This window comes from Motacilla alba, chromosome 14 (assembly GCF_015832195.1).
Source record: "Motacilla alba alba isolate MOTALB_02 chromosome 14, Motacilla_alba_V1.0_pri, whole genome shotgun sequence".
NCBI classification, from domain to species: Eukaryota; Metazoa; Chordata; class Aves; order Passeriformes; family Motacillidae; genus Motacilla; species Motacilla alba.
In genome coordinates this window covers 14,996,658-15,016,429 of record NC_052029.1, presented here as the reverse complement: position 1 = coordinate 15,016,429, position 19,772 = coordinate 14,996,658, and the positions used below count along the sequence as shown (strand labels likewise).

At 52.4% G+C, this 19,772-nt stretch overlaps 2 protein-coding genes across 4 annotated transcripts; both read right to left on the bottom strand.

Moving 5' to 3' along the window:
- Positions 1–347: 347 nt before the first annotated feature.
- Positions 348–2,261, bottom strand: GNG13 (G protein subunit gamma 13). The gene is made up of 3 exons (XM_038151371.1): positions 2,030–2,261; positions 932–1,054; positions 348–453 (listed from the first exon to the last, which is right to left on the bottom strand). Exons 2-3 carry the CDS (start codon positions 1,027–1,029, stop codon positions 348–350), a joined length of 204 nt encoding a protein of 67 aa, XP_038007299.1. The 5' UTR covers positions 1,030–1,054; positions 2,030–2,261.
- Positions 2,262–3,458: 1,197 nt separating this feature from the next.
- Positions 3,459–19,451, bottom strand: LOC119706960. Of its 3 annotated transcripts, none has more exons than XM_038151262.1 (20): positions 19,386–19,451; positions 16,599–16,934; positions 16,100–16,229; positions 15,874–15,967; positions 14,785–14,935; positions 13,719–13,881; positions 12,912–13,037; positions 11,859–11,927; positions 10,932–11,054; positions 10,482–10,637; positions 9,835–9,888; positions 8,970–9,187; positions 8,039–8,115; positions 7,786–7,896; positions 7,051–7,137; positions 6,193–6,300; positions 5,872–5,993; positions 5,430–5,552; positions 4,485–4,527; positions 3,459–4,366 (listed from the first exon to the last, which is right to left on the bottom strand). In XM_038151262.1, exons 2-20 carry the CDS (start codon positions 16,768–16,770, stop codon positions 4,289–4,291), a joined length of 2,205 nt encoding a protein of 734 aa, XP_038007190.1. In that variant the 5' UTR covers positions 16,771–16,934; positions 19,386–19,451; the 3' UTR covers positions 3,459–4,288. The 3 variants fall into 3 exon arrangements, with proteins under 3 accessions (XP_038007190.1, XP_038007189.1, XP_038007191.1); XM_038151261.1 differs by lacking the exon at positions 19,386–19,451 and adding an exon at positions 18,383–18,447; XM_038151263.1 differs by lacking the exons at positions 3,459–4,366; positions 19,386–19,451 and adding an exon at positions 18,383–18,447 and having other exon boundaries at positions 4,401–4,527.
- Positions 19,452–19,772: the final 321 nt, after the last annotated feature.

Genomic DNA, 19,772 nt, shown 5'->3' with positions numbered 1-19,772 from the left:
TCAGACATAAAGCTCAAGGGGCCAGGTGCTGCCTGGCTTGTTGGGAAACAATCTCCTACAGTGTACAAAAGTATCTAAAATCACTACAAATGGGGGGGGTTATAAAAAGCTGCTTTAAAGTTGCAAAAATCTGCCTTTTTTGGGTGGCAGGAGCGTGAGCTGGAGCTGCAGCACACCCCTGGAGCAGCCTTTGCTGCTCCTCCCCCCAGGCTGCCCATCCTGGGGGTCCCCCCATTGCTAAAAGCCCTTCTACAGCCACACGAGAGGGAGGGAGGCGAGGGCAGGGCTTGGCTCGGGGTCGGGGCTGGGGCTCGGGGTGCAAAGCCCGCCCTGCGGGGCAGCCCCGCTCAGAGGATGATGCATTTGCCTTTCTCCACCCAGGGGTTGTTCTTCATCAGCTCCGGGTTCAGGAAGGGATCCTCGGGAATGCCGTCCTCGATCCACTTCACGAACCTGCAGAGAGGGGAGGGAGGGTGGCCACGGCCCCAGGGGGGATTTGGGGGGCTCAGGGTAAAGCCTGCTCAGGTGGGGTGCGCCAGGGGGGACACGTGGGGGTGTCCCCAGCTCTGTGACCAGGCAGGGAACAGAGCCGTCGGTGATTTAAAGCATTTTGAGCTCTGCAAAGCTCTGGGAAGGGGGGATCTGCACCCAGGGGGCTCCCGGGGGACACCCCGGGGTCAGGAGGTCCCATGGTGCCACCCCATCCTGGCACCCCCAGAGCCTGGGCAGCTGGAAGGGGCTCGGGGACACCGGGGGGGGTTCTGCCCCTGGGGCTTGGAGGGTTTGGAGACGCAGAGAGGGAAAAAATCTCATCTGGGAGCCCCCGGGGAGCTGAGGGGGGAAAAGGGGGGTGGGTTCTGCTCTTGGGGGCACTGGGGAGGGAAGGTTTCGGGAAGGGAAGGTTTCGGGAAGGTTAGGAGCCCCCACTCACTCAGGTATGGTCTTGGAGGACATCTCCCTCTTGTAGGCCAGCTGGTACTTGAGGCTTTCCACCTCTTTTTTCCATTGTGGGAGATCCCACTCGTCCATCGCGCTCTCCGAGGGCTCCGTTGGGCTGGGAACGGGGATTTTGGTGCCTTGTCCTGCCCTGACCCCTCAACTGCACCCCAAAGGCTCCCCGGGATGGGGACAGCGTGTCCCAGGCTCCGGGGGACGTTTCCAAGCCCACAGAGGAGCTGCCAAGGGCTCAGGGAGCTTGTGGGGTTGTTGTGGTTGAGGCAAAGGCTGCCCGGTGCCCCTCTCATGCAGAACGCAGGGCCTGAGGCGGATTTGACTGAGATTTGGCTGGGGAGCAGCCCCGGGCTCTCGGGGAGGGGGCTCCTTGTCCTTGTCCTGCCCGGCCGCGGCTCTGAGGGGACCGGGAGGGACTTGGGGCAGCCTCAAGAGCGCTGGAAACGGCTCAGGGAGCAGAACAAACCCCTCTGCACCCCCCGCCCCACTGCCCCCGGCAGCCTCCCCGGGGGAGGACGGCCGTGATGGGGAAACTGAGGCACAGCGGCCGAGGGGGCTCAAGCAGCGCCCACAGCGGGGTGGCTCCAGTGCCACCCAAAACCCGGTGGCACAAAGAGACATTCCCCTGTCCCCGAGGCCAGCCCCGGGGCCGTGAACCCCAGGGGTGCCCCGGCTCCGGGAGAACGGGCAGGGAAGGGTGAAAGCCGCAGCTCCATCCCAGCCCTGCCAGCTCCATCCCAGCCCGGCAGAGCTCCATCCCTGCCCGGCAGAGCTCCATCCCAGCCCGGCAGAGCTCCATCCCAGCCCGGCAGAGCTCCATCCCAGCCCGGCAGAGCTCCATCCCAGCCCGGCAGAGCTCCATCCCAGCCCGGCAGAGCTCCATCCCAGCCCGGCAGCTTCATCCCAGCCCGGCAGAGCTCCATCCCAGCCCGGCAGCTCCATCCCAGCCCGGCAGAGCTCCATCCCAGCCCGGCCTCCCCGGAGCTGCAGCCGGGAGCGGGATCAGCCCCTTCCCCTCCCCGGGAGCGGGATCAGCCCCTTCCCCTCCCCGGGCCAGCCCCGGCCCCGCGCCTCGCACCTGGCTGGGGAAGCCGCAGCAGAGAATCGGGGCCGCTCGCAGCCCTGGCCTCGCCCGCGCTCCTCCCGCGGCTCCCGGCGCTCCCGAGGCTCGGGAAGATCTGGCGATGCTCGGGATGATCTGGCGAGGCTCGGGATGATCTGGCGAGGCTCGGGATGATCTGGCGAGGCTCGGCTGGAGCGGCGGGAGCTGCAGCGTCCTCCCCCCGCCGCTCCGGGGATTGGGAGCGCTCGGGATGGAGCTGGGGGAGCCCGGCTGCCCCCCGGTGTCCCCGGGGAGGGATGGGGGGCACCCCCAGGGAGGCCCTGGAGCCCCGAGCTGATCCCTGCCACACTCCCCTCAAAGCCTGCAACTTCCTTAAAACAAAACATAAACCCTCGCCACAAGCCTCAGCTCCCTAAACAAGCCAACCCCCCAAAAACCCCAAAATCTCAATGCCCCAACAAAATAAACCCAAACCAAAAAACCCAAAGAAACAAAAACCCAATCTCCCAACAAAATAAACCCAAAGCAGAGGCAAAAAAACCTCAAAGCCAAAAAAACCCCAATCCCCAAAAAACAAAGACCAAAACAACCAATTAAAAACCCAAAATAAAAAACCCCAAAGAAACCAAACCAAAAAAAAACCAAAACCAAAACCCAAACCCAAAACAAACTCCAAAACCCCAATCCCCCAACAAAAAAAAAAAAAAAAAAAAAAAACCCAAAGCAAAAAAACCCAGAGGCAAAAAACTCAAAACCCCAAAGAAACAAAATCCAAAAACCCAATGCCCCAACAAAATAAACCCAAAGCAAAAACCCCAACCCCAAGCCCAGCACAAAATCCAAAATCCCAATCCCCCAACAGAAAAAACCCAAAGAGGCAAAAAAACCTCACAGCCAAAAAAACCCAACCCCCAAAAAAACCCACCCAATAAAAAACCCCAATATAAAAAAACCCTAAGAAGCCAAAGCCAAAAAAAACCCCAAACCCAAGCCCAAAACAAAATCCAAAAACCCAATCCCTCAACAAAATAAACCCAAAGCATAAAACCCAGAGAGGCAAAAAAACCCAACCCCCAAAAAAACGCAATTAAAAAAACCCCAATATAAAAAACGCCAAAGAAACCAAAGCCAAAAAAAACCAACCCAAACCCAAGCCCAAAACAAACTCCAAAAACCCAATGCTCCAACAAAATAAACCCAAAGCAAAAAACCCAAAGAGGCAAAAAAAACCTCAAAGCCAAAAAAACCCCAACTCCCAAAAAACGAGGACCAGAACAACCAATAAAAAACCCAATATAAAAAAAACCCAAAGAAACCAAAGAAAAAATAAAAAACCAAACCAAAACCAAACCCAAGCCCAAAACAAAATCCAACCCCAAAAATCCCACCCCAAACCGAGCAAACCGCTAAAAAACCACCCAAAGTGTCGGTGTAACAACGGAACGTGGACATTTTTAATGAACAGGGCGTGGAATTTCCATCCAGGTGCATTTTTGGGGGGAACTTTGGGATAGCGGGAGCTGCAGGAGCCCCCAGAGCGCTGTGGAAATGTGCAAGGCGCCCCTGGGCACTCGCTGAGGTTTGTTTTCCTGCCCCAAGCAAGGCACTGAGGGTCCCAAAGGGGCAGAGCCCAGCCCAGGCTCCAGAGCTCTTTCAGCTGCCCAGGTCAGAGTGAACTCCAAATTCCCCCGAGTTAGGATTTGGGAAGTGCCACCCACACCAACCTAAACTTTGAGCAGAAAACAAAAGGCCAGGCTGAAAAGTGAATTATTTCCAAATAAAATCAGCTCTCCACTGCCCCTCCCTGGGGTCGCTTGAAGAAAATAAAGCTCGGGTTTATCTTCCAGCCTCTTGGTTTAGAACGAAACCCAAAATGAGAGCTGTGCAAACAGCACCCGACCCCAAACTGCTGCAGAGGGAGCTCTCAGCTCCCTGCTCTGCTTTGAGCTTTCCCCTCCCAGCAGCTGCCTCTTGTGAGGTTTGTGCCTCAACAGGAGGAAAAATCCCCTGCTGCTCCCCGCTGCATCCGTGCTTCCCTGCTTCTGTCAGTCCTGAAACAACTCCAGCCTGCTGCCTCTTCCAACAACTCCTGAAGGTGTGGGACTGCAAGGAACTCCCGAAATGTGGCTCTGCTCCCACTCCAGAGCCACGGAAGTCAGTTCTTGGCTGACTCTTCCTGGAGGTGACAACCAAAGCAAACCCAAGGAACTCTCCAGGAAGAGACTGGTGAGATGGAAAACCAACGGGAAAATATTCCTGAGGATTTGGTCCCAGTCAGAGCTTCTCAAAAGCACTGACGAACTTGGAAACCTCCTGGTGAACCGTGGTGCCAAAGGGCAGCTGCCTCAACCCCTGGGAGGAGACAAAACACAGTTAATCCCCCTCAGGAATGGCATTTTAATACAAAAACCATGTCAGTATCTCACTGATCTGCTTTGCTGCTAAATCCTGCAAATCCTGGGATACTCACTGACTCGAGGAAAAAGGTGCAGAGCTGCTTGGCCCAGGGACACCTGAAACACAGAGAAATTCCCACTCGTTCCCTCCCAGCTGGCCACAGGAGCAGCCACTCCTGGCTGTGCAGGACTCGAAACCCCACAAAAACCCAACAGCTCCCAGCTCCAGGCCACGGCGATTCCACATTTACAGGGGAATGATGGGGGAACCCCGGGATTGCAGGGGGCTCTGGGGCAGTCCCAAGGGGACAATCCCAGGATTTATTTCAGGTGGCCCTGGGCAGTCCCAGTGGGACAATCCCAGAATTTCAGGTGGCCCTGGAGCAGTTCTAGGAGGACAATCCCAGGATTGATTGCAGGGGACCCTGGAGCAGTTCTAGGGGGACAATCCCAGGATTGATTGCAGGGGACCCTGGAGCAGTTCTAGGGGGACAATCCCAGGATTGATTGCAGGGGACCCTGGGCAGTCCCAGAGGGACAATCCCAGAATTTCAGGGGGCCCTGGGGCAGTCCCAGAGGGACAATCCCAGGATTTATTTCAGGTGGCCCTGGGCAGTCCCAGGGGGACAATGCCAGGATTGCAGGGGGCTCTGGGGCAGTTCCAGAGGGACAATGCCAGGGTTTCAGGGGGCTCTGGGGCAGTTCCAGAGGGACAATGCCAGGATTTCAGGGGGCCCTGGGGCAGTCCTAGGGGGACAATCCCAGGATTGCAGGGGGCTCTGGGGCAGTCCCAGGGGGACAATGCCAGGGTTTCAGGGGACCCTGGGGCAGTTCCAGGGGGACAATGCCAGGATTGATTGCAGGGGGCCCTGGGGCAGTCCCAGAGGGACAATGCCAGGGTTTCAGGGAGCTCTGGGCAGTCCCAGGGGGACAATGCCAGGGTTTCAGGGGGCCCTGGGGCAGTCCCAGAGGGACAATGCCAGGGTTTCAGGGGCCCTGGGCAGTCCCCAGTCACTCACAGGTGCAGGTTCTCGATGACCACGTTGAGGCTGAAGAGCCCCACAGACTGCATCCTCTTGTGTCTGCAGGTCAGGAACAGGCACAGGAACTCCCCCACGTACTGGGGGCCCAGGTTCTGCCAGCTGAACAACAAAAGCACAGGGGCTGAGGCACCAAATGCACCCTGGGGCACCTGCAGCCAGCTCCCACATCCAGAGCAATCTGCTCCAAAGCCACGGCAGGAGGCTCTCCCAGAGAGGAGGCTCTCCCAGCACTGCTGGCAGCACGGGGGGCTCCCCAGGGCCAAGGCAAGCAGGTGCCCCCCTTTCCCAGCAGAGCACTGCTCCCCAGAACCAGGGTGAAGGAACTGCAGTGCAGCTGAGCACTCCCCACACGGGCTGCCCACGTTATCCCCTCTGCAGGGCCGGGGCCAGGCAGGCTCTGCAGCAGGGCTGCACTCACACTCGCAGCACGGCGCCCTCCTCCCTGCTCAGGTCCCTCAGGAGCAGGTTGGCAGTGCCACACAGGATGGGCTCCTCACAGGAGAGCTGGTCCAGCAGCAGCCTCAGAGCCCAGAAGTTTTTCTAAGAAGAGGCAAAATAGGATTTAACCTCAGTGCCAATCATTCCTTCAAATAAATAAAAAAAAAAAAAAAAAAAGGAATAAAGATCAAAGTCAAATTAAACGTGGCTAAAACTTCCAGGATGGTGTTTTTATCATCACAGAGATTTTAACATTATTTGCTTTCATCTCTTAGAGCAGGAATCAGTTTCTAGGACTCACCCCAAAAGCCAGGACTATCTCCAAGAAGGAAGTCAAGTGGGGAAGGTCACAACAAAGCATCTGCTGCACTGCTTGCACTGCCAGGATGAGAGAAGCCTCGTGGTGCAGCTACACGAGAGACAGCAACAAGGAAAAAAAGTGGATTTAACAGCTGCTTTCCCTTAATTTATCCACTCAAACCAGCACTGAGCTATTCCAGCTCAGCCAGAGAGACTGGAGGGTGCACAACAAACCCACAAGAACCTTACCAAGGGTTAAAAACAGGGGAGTGGAACAGGATTTTATTTCTGGTGTTCTCAAAGTGCTCACATAAAAGGGAAATCTCACACAGGAGCAGAAATAGGGAATTAAAGGGGGAAAATCCAGCTCAGGAGTCACATCTTTGGAGAATAAACTGAAATTTCCTCCAAAAAAAGTAAAAAAAGAGTAAGGCAGCTCCTTAGGTGACTGCATTGAATATAGAATGCTATTCCTGCAATCTTCAAACAAGTTCCACATACCTGAAACCCTTAATTTAAAAGAAATTTAGAACTTCTGGGCAATTCTGAATTTTGAGAAGCCCCAGTGTCCTGTTTGAGCCAAACCCTGGGAGAAGTTAGGACACAATCAGTTATTCCCAGCCCTCCTCCTTTATAAACCCATCCATTTGGACAGGGGGAAAGATTTCTCCTGGCCTGAAGATGTGCAGAGCAGAAGAGACCCTCAGTTCTCTACCCTCAGATCTGCTCCAGAGTTCAGACTGTGCTAATCCTAAGCTGATCATCCCCCAGAAAAATCTTCCAGGCCCTTTTAAAAGCTTTTAACTTTTATCCCCAGCTTTTCACTGCTGGGGATAGATTCTTTGTTGTCATCACTCACCTGACCAGAGAAAACAGCCGATGGTAGAGAGACATTGACCCCAGACTTGAGATCCTCCAGGAAGTTGCCACTGGCTGCCAGCACATTCTGCAAGGGGACAGCGAGGGACAAGGATGGCAGATCCTCCCCAAACCAAGCCAGAAATGGGGGTTTCATGTGCCTTCCAATGACTTCTTCAGCATTTCTGCACAGGACGGAGCCTGTTCCACATCACGCTCAAGGGGAATTGGGGCTCTGCAGCACCAACCAAACCCTGCCAAAAACTCTCAATTTTTGTAGGGCTGAGATGGAAAAATCACCACAAGCCAAGCCCTGCCATGGCAGGGACACCTTCCACAGGCCCAGGCTGCTCCCAGCCCTGTCCCAGCTGGCCTTGGGCACTGCCAGGGATCCAGGGGCTGCTCTGGGAATCTGTGCCAGGGCCTGCCCACCCTCCCAGCCAGGAATTCCTGCCCAATATCCCACCTGGCTCTGCCCTCTGGCAGTGAGAAGCCATTCCCCCCGTCCAGGCCTTTCTGATCTGATCCATCTCACCAAGAGCAGATCCAGAGCCAGTGCCAGGCCTGAGCTGGGGGCAGAATGACCCCATTTCCAGCTGCCTTTAACACCCCTGCACCCCCACGTGCTGCAGAGCCACCCTGGCACTGCAAGGTCACTCTGGCATCTGGGACAAGGAGCCACTTCCCACATCCAGAGGAATCTTGTCCAAACCCAGCTCCCAGCACTGTTTGGTACCTCTTGGAAGCCAAGGGGGGGCTCTGCCAGGGGTAAGGGGAGCAGGTGCCCCCTCTTTTCCAACAGATCGCTGCTTCCCAAAATCATGATGAAGGAACTCCAACATTTGGCCTAAAAACCAACAGAACAGTTGTGTCACAAAGTGGAATCCGGGCAGAGGGTGAATTATTCCGAGAAAAAAGGGGTCAGAGTAAATCCTTGCCCTCTCAAGGAGTGGGAAGAGGAGAGCAGGGGGAATTCTGGCCTCACTCACGTTCCTGTAGAGTGCCTCGCTGCTGTAGAGCAGTTTGAGTGCCTGCTTAATTAGCACAGTGTTCCTCAGGGGAGAGCCTGCAGGGATGGAAATGAGAATCATCAAACCCAGACCCTGCACAGCAGCAACACAACCAGGATGCTCACCGGGTCACAGGTTTGTTTCTGCAGAGCCAGCGAGTGTTTACAGCTGCTCTGCACAGGTTTGTGGGTGGAACAGATGAACATCAGCTCCAAAGCACAGCTCTGGGAAGCTGCACGGTCTGGACACCATCCAGCCTGAGCCAGGTGATCCCAGAGGAGGCGTTTGCTGTGGACATCACACCACACCGAGGGAGCTCACACTTCTGAGAATCCTGCCAGTAGGGAACAACTTCCAAATAAACCTTTCGTGGCAGAAGACACCCTGAGAAGTGACAAAGCCCAGGACAGATGATGGCAATCATCAGAGGCTGAGCTCATGATTCTGATGATGAAACATCTCCCATCAGGAGGTTTGCTCCTCAAGGTCATGGCTGAGACATAAAGCCAGGTCCCCCACAGCCAGTGGCAATGCTGGGAGGGAATGAAGGGCTTTGGATTTTCTTTGAGTACTTTCTCTTGCTTTGCTTCCAGCAGAAAATGAGCTGACAAAATGAGTGTTTTAAGTGAAGTGAATAAATCCACGCTCCAGTACAAAGTCGTCCTTCCTGCCTGCTGTTTTCATGGTTTGGGTTGGAAAGAACCTCAATCAAAGCCCATCCAGTTCCAACACCTCCCACTATCCCAGGGTGCTCCCAGCCCTGTCCAGCCTGGCCCAGGACACTTCCAGGGATCCAGGCGCCTCCCCACCCTCCCCCAAATCCCAGCTGGGCTCAGGGTGTCACTCCTTTGTCTGCCAGTGAAGAGCTGGGATGAAGTTCCCAGTGAGGGAAGGAAGAAGTGACACTTGCCAGCCGTAACCCAGGGCCCGGTGTCCAGCATGTCATTCCCAGAGGGAACACAGCCCGTCTTGAAGATCTCGAGGTAGACCTTGAACTGGCAGGGGGTGACCCTGCAGGCAGAGCAGCAGGCCAGGCTGTTGACAGGGAACAGCAGGGAGTGGGCAGCATCCAGGAAATTCCCAGTTTTGCACAGGTAGAACGGGATCAGATCCCGAAGGTCTCGGAGCCTGCGAAGAGGAAACGAAGGTTTGGGTTTCTTTAGGATGAGGTTTTGTATGGATTTGTGGAGAGATCTGACTGGGCTTGACCATTACAGAGGGGAGGGAAGAGAGGGGCAAGAAGGGAGGAAAAAGGGGGAAAGGAAAGGGAGGAAAAAGAGGGGAAAGAGAGGAAAAAGAAGGGAAAAGGGAGGGAAGAGAAGGGACGAGGAAAGGGGGGAAAAGAGAGGGAAAAGGGAGTTAAAAAAAGGGAAAAGGGAGGAAAAAGAAGGGAAAAGGAAAGGGGGGAAAAGGGGGGAAAAGAGAGGGGAAAAGGAAAGGGGGGAAAAGAGAGGGGAAAAGGAAAGGGGGGAAAAGAGAGGGGAAAAGGAAAGGGGGGAAAAAGAGAGGGGAAAAGGAAAGGGGGGAAAAGAGAGGGGAAAAGGAAAGGGGGGAAAAAGAGAGGGGAAAAGGAAAGGGGGGAAAAAGAGAGGGGAAAAGGAAAGGGGGGAAAAAGAGAGGGGAAAAGGAAAGGGGGGAAAAGAGAGGGGAAAAGGAAAGGGGGGAAAAGAGAGGGGAAAAGGAAAGGGGGGAAAAGAGAGGGGAAAGCAAAAAGAGAAAAGGAAAGGGGACTAGGGGAAAATAGAGGGAAAAGGAAAAGGGGGAAAGACATCTACCTTTGGTTTTCATTGCATTTCACAGCTCTCAGGTACCGAACAACTTCCTTGTACCTGGGGAGAAAAACAGGAGGTGAGAAGAAGGGGAAGGAAGCGCAGAACTTTACACAGGGCAAACATCTCCCACCATGAAAGCAGCAAACCAGGAGAGCTTCCCACAGAGGAGAACAGCAGGGCTGAAATACAGCTGGAAATAAATCCCTACAGGTTCCCAGATTATTTCAGCTCTGGCAAAATAAAACCAGAGGTTGCCTTGCAGCTGAATTCTTTAAGTGGACTGGATTCTTTGGAATATTGGATTTTCTGGAGGGCAGCCCTCTGAAAACCCAGAACAGACTTTTCTGGCTGCCTCCCACTTGTCAGCCTTTGATGAAGAGGAACTGCTTGGAAAATCAACACGTAAAACCTGTAGGGTTTTTGAAGACACAGAAATGAGACACTCCAGCAAACTTTTTTTGGTCCTGAGGCATTCAAAGAGCTTTGAGAGACTGCAAAAAGCTCCAGGCCTTGTTGAGAAGAAAAAAAAAAAATTTAAAAAAAGTTTGCTTTGTGTTTCCCCATTATACCAAAGTGCAGAGGTTTGGAGCAGTCAAAATGTAAGAACTGAGTTCTGAGTTCTCAAAATGAAAAAGCCAAAGCAATCTCACTTCTTTTTCTCCAGCAGTTTCTCCACTCGAGCCTCCACAACAGGGAGTGCTTCCCACAGGTACATCTTCCTTCCCTTCTGCCTCCTCTGCCCAGTGATGTTCTGGCCTTTTAAAACTGTGGTCAGTAACATGTGGTCCCAGGGCAAAACATTCAAGCTGGAAGGACGAAAATAAAGTAATTTTAACTGTGTTTTGTTGTACATCACTAATTAGCTCCTTAAAGGACTGTGAAGTTTCATTAGTAAAACATTTTGGGGTTTAGAGCTCAGCTCTGGGGGAAAGGAAATAAAACTTGAGGGAGAACAGCTCAGTCATGGCATCAAACAACAAACAGGGAAAGCAGCAAATACTGAATTATTCCTCTAAAATGCTCCCAATTTTATTATCAGGGAAAGAACATCCCACAGGCAACTGCATCCCAATGGAATCCTCGGAGGCCCAGGAACTCACCTGTTTGAGAAGGCATAGCAGTGGCAGGGAAGGGAGATGGACTGGAAAAACTCAACAAACTTGTCATACAGAATTTTTGGGAAGTCACACAACACCAGCATCCTCTGAAGCCGGGTTACGATCCTGTGGTTTGAGAAGAAAAACAGTTCAAGAAGGGGATTTTAAAATGAGGTGAGTTACTAACAAGTAATCACAGGGAAAACTACTCAAGTTTGGGTTTTTTGTTTGGATCTGAACTGGAATTTCTGCTTTAAGTTTTGTACTGAATAATGAAATTATTATTGGGCTGTTATTCTTAAAACCAAGGTTCTGTGGGGTTTAAGCTTTAAATGTGTAAATGTGTACAACAAACACTTCAACCTGTGCTGGGCCTGAGCTCCTGCCCCTTCCCTGCCACTGGAACCATCTCTGTACTAATTGATAAGTGCAGATAAAAAAGAAAAGTTTACTCTTTGAAGTTTTGGCAGGGAGGTAAAGACAAACTCTTCCCTTTTTTGTTCCAAGTAAGAAATTAAAAAAAATCAAGGATAGCAATTTAAAATGAGAACTGCTGAAGGATTTGGGCTGTACCTGTCATTACTTCCAGAGGGGAGAATATAGAACTGGGTTGGAAAGAACTGAATTCTCCACTCACCAGCTTTCTGTGGCAGGTGAATTTGGGGGGAAAGGTGAAGGATAGAGCTAAAATGGGAAGTGAATGAAGCCAAGGGAGCTGGGTGTCCTCATTCTCCAGCCTCTGGGGGAGCTTTTCCATGCTCCATCCCAGGGGAATCCTGCCAGGCTGCTGCTGTGACCTCTCCCAGCCCCTATTTACTCCTTGGTGTAACAACCACAACCTGCTCAGGCCTTCCACCAGAGGATTTGTCACCTGAAATGCATTTTAAAGCCAAGCAGAAAGTCTGCAGCCAGCAAGGAAACCAATCTCACCTCTGGAACAGAAATGGGACAGCGATCCTTAGGGAAGCAGTGTGGCCAAGGTTCTGACAGCTCCTAAGGCTGGAAAAAACCAACACTAATTAATGCCTGGCTCCCCTTCCTGCCTTTCCCCCTTCTCTGTACTCAACTTTTGAGGAAAAATCTTGGAAGCTGGCATGCTGAAAAAAATCCTCCAAAGACTGAACCAAGTGCTGAAGTGCAAAACACAGTGTGAAATTCCCAGATAACAAACACAGCCTGCTCCTTGCAAACCTGGATCCCCTCAGCAGCAACTGCAGGGGAGCTGCTGTTTCAAACCAACCCAGACATCATTTCCTTCTCTTTTACCAAAACCCCTGACTTTAAACCCCAAAACGTTCAGGTTTCACAAAGCTCCTTGTGCTGTTGGAAGGTGTTTTGCTGAGTTGCTAAGTACAACTTCCAAGTTCTAAATTAGGTTAAATGCTGTTGAAGTGTTATTCCCCTTAAATCCTTAAGGTTTTAAGCTGAGCTTAAGTTAGGTTTAAGTGCTGTTTCTTTGTTGAATTGCTAAGCTTGAGATCTAATTTAAAGTGCAGTTAAATGGGAGTGCTGTTGAGCTTCTAAGGCCGAGCTCCTTTTTATCTTTGCTGCTCCCTTTGTCCCACACTGCCCTCGGTGGTTCTCGGTTCGTTTCCTTTTCTGAATGCCTGGATCGTGTTCGGGTTTGTTGTTGCTTGTTTCCCTTTGTTGTGCCTAGGCTCTCCTGTAAGCACTGGAGCAAATCTTGCCAACCAACTCCGTTATTTAATATTAAATCTGGCTTTCCCTTGGTAGGGATTTTTAAAGTAATCTCAAACTCTCATTCCTGCTTAACTTCTCCCTCTCACATCCAACCTCTTCTCTCCCTCCAAATCCCACTTCTCCCTCAGTGTGTTCATTTTCCTCTTGCTGTGCTGCAGCCCGGGCTGGGATTTTCACACTTTCTTCACTCCTAATAAACAAACCCCCAGGATTCTCCCACTAATCTCCCTCCCCTGCAGGAAAGAAGGAAGATCCCCCACTCTCCGGGGGCCAGGTACTTACAGAGCAGGGTCTTTGTGCAGGGCAATCTGTTTAGCTGCTCCCAGCAGCATGACAGCAGCAGCTTTGGGGCTTTCTTGTTCTGCCTGATTTAAAAATCTTGTTACCAGCTCGAAAACATCAGAATACCTGAGAAAGTCAAGTGGCCTGTGAGATCAAGGGTCTGCAACAACGGACTTCCTAAACAAGTGGTAATTGTGGCCATCCCACAGCTTGAGAGCAGTCAAGAGCCCGGCCTTGCCCTCAGAGGATCCCCAGCACCCTGAGGAGGTGCTGGCACAACCAATACTTGGCTATTTTGAAGGTTTGTTATAGCAGTGAAAAGGTGAAACTCATTCTAAGAAAGCAATGAACAAAAAATCCCAGAATGGTTTGGGATGGAGGAACCTTAAATTCCAACCCCAACACCTTCCACTGGCCCAGGCTGCTCCAAGCCCTGTCCAGCCTGGCCCTGGGCACTGCCAGGGATCCAGGGGCAGCCCCAGCTGCTCTGGGAATCTGTGCCAGGGCCTGCCCACCCTGCCAGGGAAGGATTCCTTCCCAACACCCCACCTAAAGCCACCCCAGAGCCCAGGCCTCAGGTTCCCCCTTTCCCAGGCTGTAATAATCAGACATCTCCAGGAGTCCTGCACAGCACAGATTCAAAGGCACCTTTAAGAGGGTTTTAAACCACAGCCAAATGCAATTCATCTTGCTGACCATATGAGCTCTCTCCACTCTATTTTTGCTGTCTCAGGTGCCACAGTTCTGATTATAACTCATTAAATAAATCAAAGCTGCCCTGGCAAACCCAAATCTGCTGTCACTTACTTGTACACCACCTCCATACTCCGTGCAATGCAGACACTGCACTGCCCCGGGGGCAATTTTGGCTGGCAGTAGCATTCATGTCCTGGGGGACAGATCCTTTCTCCTATCAGGTATTTGTTATAGGCTACAGAAAGATCCCTGATGAATTTTTCTAGGAGATCTCCTAAGAGACAAGACAAAAAAAAAATTGCACAAATAGTTAAAAAGTTTTGCATCTTTTTTTCAAAATCAAAAGAGAAAGTTCCCCATGTGAAATTATTCAGGAAATTGTTTGCATCCAATTTTAGCGGTCAGGAAAGCTTTGTTGCTGAAAGAGGGGAAATGTAGGTGGGATATTGGGAAGGAGTTGTTCCCTGGGAGGGTGGGCAGGCCCTGGCACAGGGTGCCCAGAGAAGCTGTGGCTGCCCTGAAGTGTCCAAGGCCAGGCTGGATGGAGCCTGGAGCACCCTGGGAGGGTGGGAGGTGTCCCTGCCCAAGGAAAGGGGCTGGAATGAGATCATCCTCCAGCTCCATTCCACCCCAAACCATCCTGTGATTCTCCCAGATGGAGAAAAGCAGGAATCTGCACCTGCAAACCCACCCCTGGTCCTGCAAACTCATCCCTGGTCTGAGCATGGAAGAAAAAAAAACAAGCACAACAATTTACTCCTTAAAAACTCCCCAAGGATTGGAGTGCAGCAGCCAAGCTGTTCCCCAGGACAGAGACCAGATTGGCAGGTCCCCGAGGGGACAGAGCAGCCAGGACAGGGCCTGAGCAGTCCCTGAGGGGACAGAGCAGCCAGGACAGGCCTGAGCAGATCCCTGAGGGGACAGAGCAGCCAGGACAGGCCTGAGCAGGTCCCTGAGGGGACAGGCAGCCAGGACAGGCCTGAGCAGGTCCCTGAGGGGACAGGGCAGCCAGGACAGGGCCTGAGCAGTCCCTGAGGGGACAGAGCAGCCAGGACAGGCCTGAGCAGGTCCCCGAAGGGACAGGGCAGCCAGGACAGGCCTGAGCAGGTCCCCGAGGGGACAGAGCAGCCAGGACAGGGCCTGAGCAGCCCCAGGTCCCTGGGAACAGGGCACCCACCCCCGTGCCGCAGCTCTGTGTCCAGCTCCAGCAGCTCCAGGTTGAAGGTGGCCAGGACTCCAGCCAGGGCAAAGTTCCTCTGCGCCTTCCAGAAGTTGCTCTTGTTGTGGGCATTGCAGTGGCACAGGGAAGGGACTGTCCAGAGCTGGCACTGCGTCGGAAAATACAAAAAAAAGGGAGAGGTTGCTGGGTTTTCATGTGTTCCCCTCAGCACTGAGTGAGGGGTTCCAATTCCTTTTATCCTCCTTGCACCTGAGTAAGTATTTGGACAGGCAACAACTTGATATCGTGGCAACTATTTCAAAAAAGCCCCTTATTGATCACCTGTCATTGCTGAGCCCTTCCCAGAGAGCCTCAGGGCTGGCACCCTCCCCACTGGAAACTGGGAACAGAGCCCTGGCTTTGCATGTTCACCCCAACTCTGCCCACAGCTCCAAGTCTTCTGAAATTCACAAAGGTCCAAGCAAATAAACCATCCCCACACGATTCCCTCCACTCCTAACTCCAGAGGGGACAGTCCAGCAGGCTGGCACTTCTCTAATTCATTAAAAACAATGTCTGATTTAGTAATCTGATTTGATGAAATGCACTGTGTGCCCAAAGCAAACAGGACATACAAATAAATGAATGTCCACTCCAACAACTGCCTGGACTAGAAATAAACCCCAACAGAACCACACTTCTAGCAGTTATGAGGAGCTGTTCATCAAATTTCCAGTATTACTCTTTTAAAGCCCTTAACTCTTTCCTGGGAGGGTACAATTACTGACTCCTAATCGATCCTATTTCTTTGCCAGCTTTGATACAGTACCTTGTTACTGTGCACTGCTTGATGTACCTGCTTTGTTCTATCCTGGGTAATAAATACCTGTTAAAAGCCCTTTCTCTGCTCCCTCCTGTCTCTTCAGTAAATAACTCATTCCATATCACACCTGACCTTAAGAACTCGTGAGCCAGAGTGATTTAGGCGCAGCCACCTGAACAGAGCTCCTGCCAAAAACCTGAGCCTAAGGCAGGGCTTGGCTAAAGCTCTCATTGGATCCACAGTTTTGCCTCCTGTCTCTCCACAATTCCGTGCCCTGCCCTCACCTCAGCAGCCAGCTTGTCACAGATGTAGCAGTAGCACTGGTCACAAATCTCTGCGTTCTTCCCGAGGGGGAAGCAAGTATCGCTCTCTCTCCTCCTGCAAGGTTGGAAACCACAAGGTTAATTAGGAAAACCACATCCTTGCCCAGCTGGGCTGCTGCCTGCAGCTGTCACGAAGGTAAATGTGGAAAAGGGGAGCCCAGAGGGGACGGCCCAGCCCTGGGCATACTCAAAGGGCTGCGTGCTGCAGTCGTGTCTGGCGTGAGGCATCACGTTGGCTTGTTTGCAGTAGGTGACCACCAAATCCCCCTCCTCATCCACCAGCTCTTCTGATTTCTTCTCTTCCAGGGGAGACTTCTCTGCAGGAAAGAGAGCACGAGGTGTAGATCAGTGTTAGCAATTACTGAGATTTACTTTTTGAACACTTTGCAGCACGTTTTTTTGGGGGGATCTGACAGACTGGCACAAAAAGCTTCCATGAACTATCAAACCAAATCAAAAAGGGCCCAGCTGACGTTGAAAAGACCCTGAGCTCAATTTGAAGTATTTTAAAACTACCCAGCAGCATCCTTTGAAGTAGTGCCATCAAAGATATCCCCACAAACTGGGGATTTCCTCCTGCTTTTATTCCTCCACAAGGACAGGTTTCAAGCACAACACAGAATTCATTCAGTTCATTCCCCAAATCTTCCAGGGAACTGCAGCAGCAGCAAGGGAACAGCTCTTACCCTGCGGCTCTACAAACAGGACAGAACTCCCTTGGGTGCTCTCCCCTTCATCATCATCATCATCATCGCTGATCAGGATTACGTTCTCCTCCTCCTTTTCTGATGGCCACATGGCCACCAGCTTCCAAATTGGAACCACCTGGCAGCCACCAGGGTAACACTGGCTGTCCATTCGTGCTTTCAAGGTGCTTTCTTGAACAAGGGAAAAAAAATACTCCTCAGAGACCCAAATTCTTCTTCTCTGCTGGGTAAGTTACACTAGAGACATTTGTTTCATCCTCAGTGCACTCAGCAGCTCAAAACCCACTGGAGCTTCCATCCAGAGCTCAAGGAACCCTGAAAATAAGCACAAAAAAGAAGAAAAAACTTTAAAATATGAGATGAGCTGCTCTTCTGGTGGGTTTGGTGGGACTGGCTGTGGAATCAGGACAAAGGAATGAGTTCCCACTGACAGGGCAGGCTTAGAGGGGATTTTGGGACAAATCCTTTGCTGGGAGGGTGGGGAAGCCCTGGGACAGGTTCCCAGAGAAGCTGGGGCTGTTCCTGGATCCCTGGGAGTGTCCAAAGCCAGGCTGGATGTGCCTTGGAGCACCCTGACCGAGTGCAAGGTGTCCCTGCCCACGGCAAGTGGTGGGACTGGATTGCTGGAAATGATGCACCATTAAATTTGGGGGCAATGAACAGGAATGGCTTTGGGGTTTGCGTGTATAAATCTGCAAGATGTGTAGTAAAAAGCCATCTGTATGTGGAGTATTTTCTGCGGCACATCCTGGCCAGAATAAAGTGAAGCCTCACTCTCTATCACGATGCAGTGCTGGGTTTTTTTTTAAATTTTTATCCTTCCTGAATTTTGCTGTTAAAGTTCCTCCCAAACCACTCCAGAATTCCACGACAACTCCTGTTAACATCAACTCAGATGTCCCTTAACCCAGCCACACCACAAACACCCAGAACAACAAAAACCCTACTCCCTCTCCCTTTCCCAAAACGAAACATCCCCATTCCCAAAGTCAAACACACTCCACCTCAACTCCTTCCCAAACTCAAACATCCCCATTCCCCAACTCCAACATCGCCCATCTCACCCCAATCCCAAACTCCAACATCCCCATTCCCAAACTCCAACATGCCCCATCTCACCCCATCCCCTAACTCCAACATCGCCTATCTCACCCCAATCCCAAACTCCAACATCGCCCATCTCAGCCCATCCCCAAACTCCAACATCGCCCATCTCACCCCTATCCCAAACTCCAACATCGCCCATCTCACCCCAATCCCAAACTCCAACATCGCCCATCTCACCCCAATCCCAAACTCCAACATCGCCCATCTCACCCCAATCCCAAACTCCAACATCGCCCATCTCACCCCAATCCCAAACTCCAACATCCCCCATCTCAGCCCAATCCCAAACTCCAACATCGCCCATCTCAGCCCATCCCCAAACTCCAACATCCCCCATCTCACCCCCTTCCCAAACTCCAACATCCCCATCCCCAAACTCCAACATCGCCCATCATCTCATCCCTCCCCCCAAGTGATGGTGTTACAGCACCAGCGAGAGAAAATCTCAGCACTGATTCCGAGGGAATTTTTCACTAACAAGAATCAGTTAAAGACAATCTAGGAAGGATTTTAACTGAAGCAGAGCGTGCCCATGGCAGGGGGTTGAAACTGGACGGCCTTTAAGTCCCTTCCTTTAATTCCCCACTCCGCTCCCTGCGGACACCCCCAGCCCCAACCGCCTCCCCCCAACAGCCACAACGCACCCGCGGACCAACCTCCCCCAGAGCACCTCCGGAGCCCGCCCAGCGCTTCCAGCCCGGGACCCGCGGCGTTTTCCCGGCTCTGTTTCCCGGCTCTGTTTCCCGGCTCTGTTTTCCCGCTCTGTTTCCCGGCTCTGTTTCCCGGCTCTGTTTTCCCGGCTCTGTTTTCCCGGCTCTGTTTCCCGCTCTGTTTCCCGGCTCTGTTTCCCGGCCCTGTTTTCCCGGCTCTGTTTTCCCGCTCTGTTTCCCGGCTCTGTTTCCCGGCTCTGTTTTCCCGGCTCTGTTTCCCGGCTCTGTTTTCCCGGCTCTGTTTTCCCGGCTCTGTTTTCCCGCTCTGTTTTCCCGGCTCTGTTTTCCCGGCTCTGTTTTCCCGCTCTGTTTCCCGGCTCTGTTTTCCCGCTCTGTTTTCCCGGCTCTGTTTTCCCGCTCTGTTTCCCGGCTCTGTTTCCCGGCTCTGTTTTCCCGCTCCCGCTCCCGCCACTCTTTGAAGGCCCGAGCGCTTCCGGGCCGGGCCCGCGCGCCGCTTCCGCCCTCACCGCGCCGCCTGAGGGCCGCGGGGCGCCGCCATCTTGGCTGAGGGCAGGGGCTGAGGGCTGCCGCACGTTAAATAAAGCTGATTTTCGGTAAAGACGTTAAATCAAACGCTTTATTCTCCGCGAAGTCGGCATCCGCGCAGCGCCCTGCGGGTGGTGTCCCCCCGTGTCTCTGTGTCCGCCGTGGTGGCCCCTGCACACCCCGCTGGGACATGCCAGTGTCCAGCGAGAGACACAGGAAAAATCAACTTGACTCGGATAACGGAGAGAGGCCACCGCGCCAAAACCCTGTGGGGTCTCTCTGGAGTTTTTGGAAGGCACAACCTCCTTTTATCCGCATTTCCCTCCTCTTTCCCCCTCGGCCGAGGCAGTAGGGAGGTACAGTACAAACACTACATACTCCCCATTTAACATGTACCCCCCATCACAGCTGTATGACCATTAATATTCCCTTTAAACTGGCCCTGGATGAAGTTCATACTCACAAATCTATTATGCCTGCACGTTTTTCCCTGAAGTTCAAACGGTTTGAGGTTCTTAAATCCCCACACTCATTCCTCCAGAAACTTTATTGGTTGTTTCAAATTGTGCAGTTACCAAATCATAAACACCCACTTCTCCTGCAATTACTTAGACCCCCACACCCTTTCCACACAAATTCATTTTTTTCACATTTAGTTGCCACAATAATTGCACATCTAATTACTGAGATCCCCCACAGCCATTCTGCCAGGACCTGATTGGTTCTTACAGATAATTAGTTACATTTTTCATTAGTGAAGAGCACAACACCGCACTCTGCGCTGGGGTTGGCCCCACCTCGAATACTTGGAGCAGTTTTGGTCACCACAATATGAGATTTTAAGCTGTGG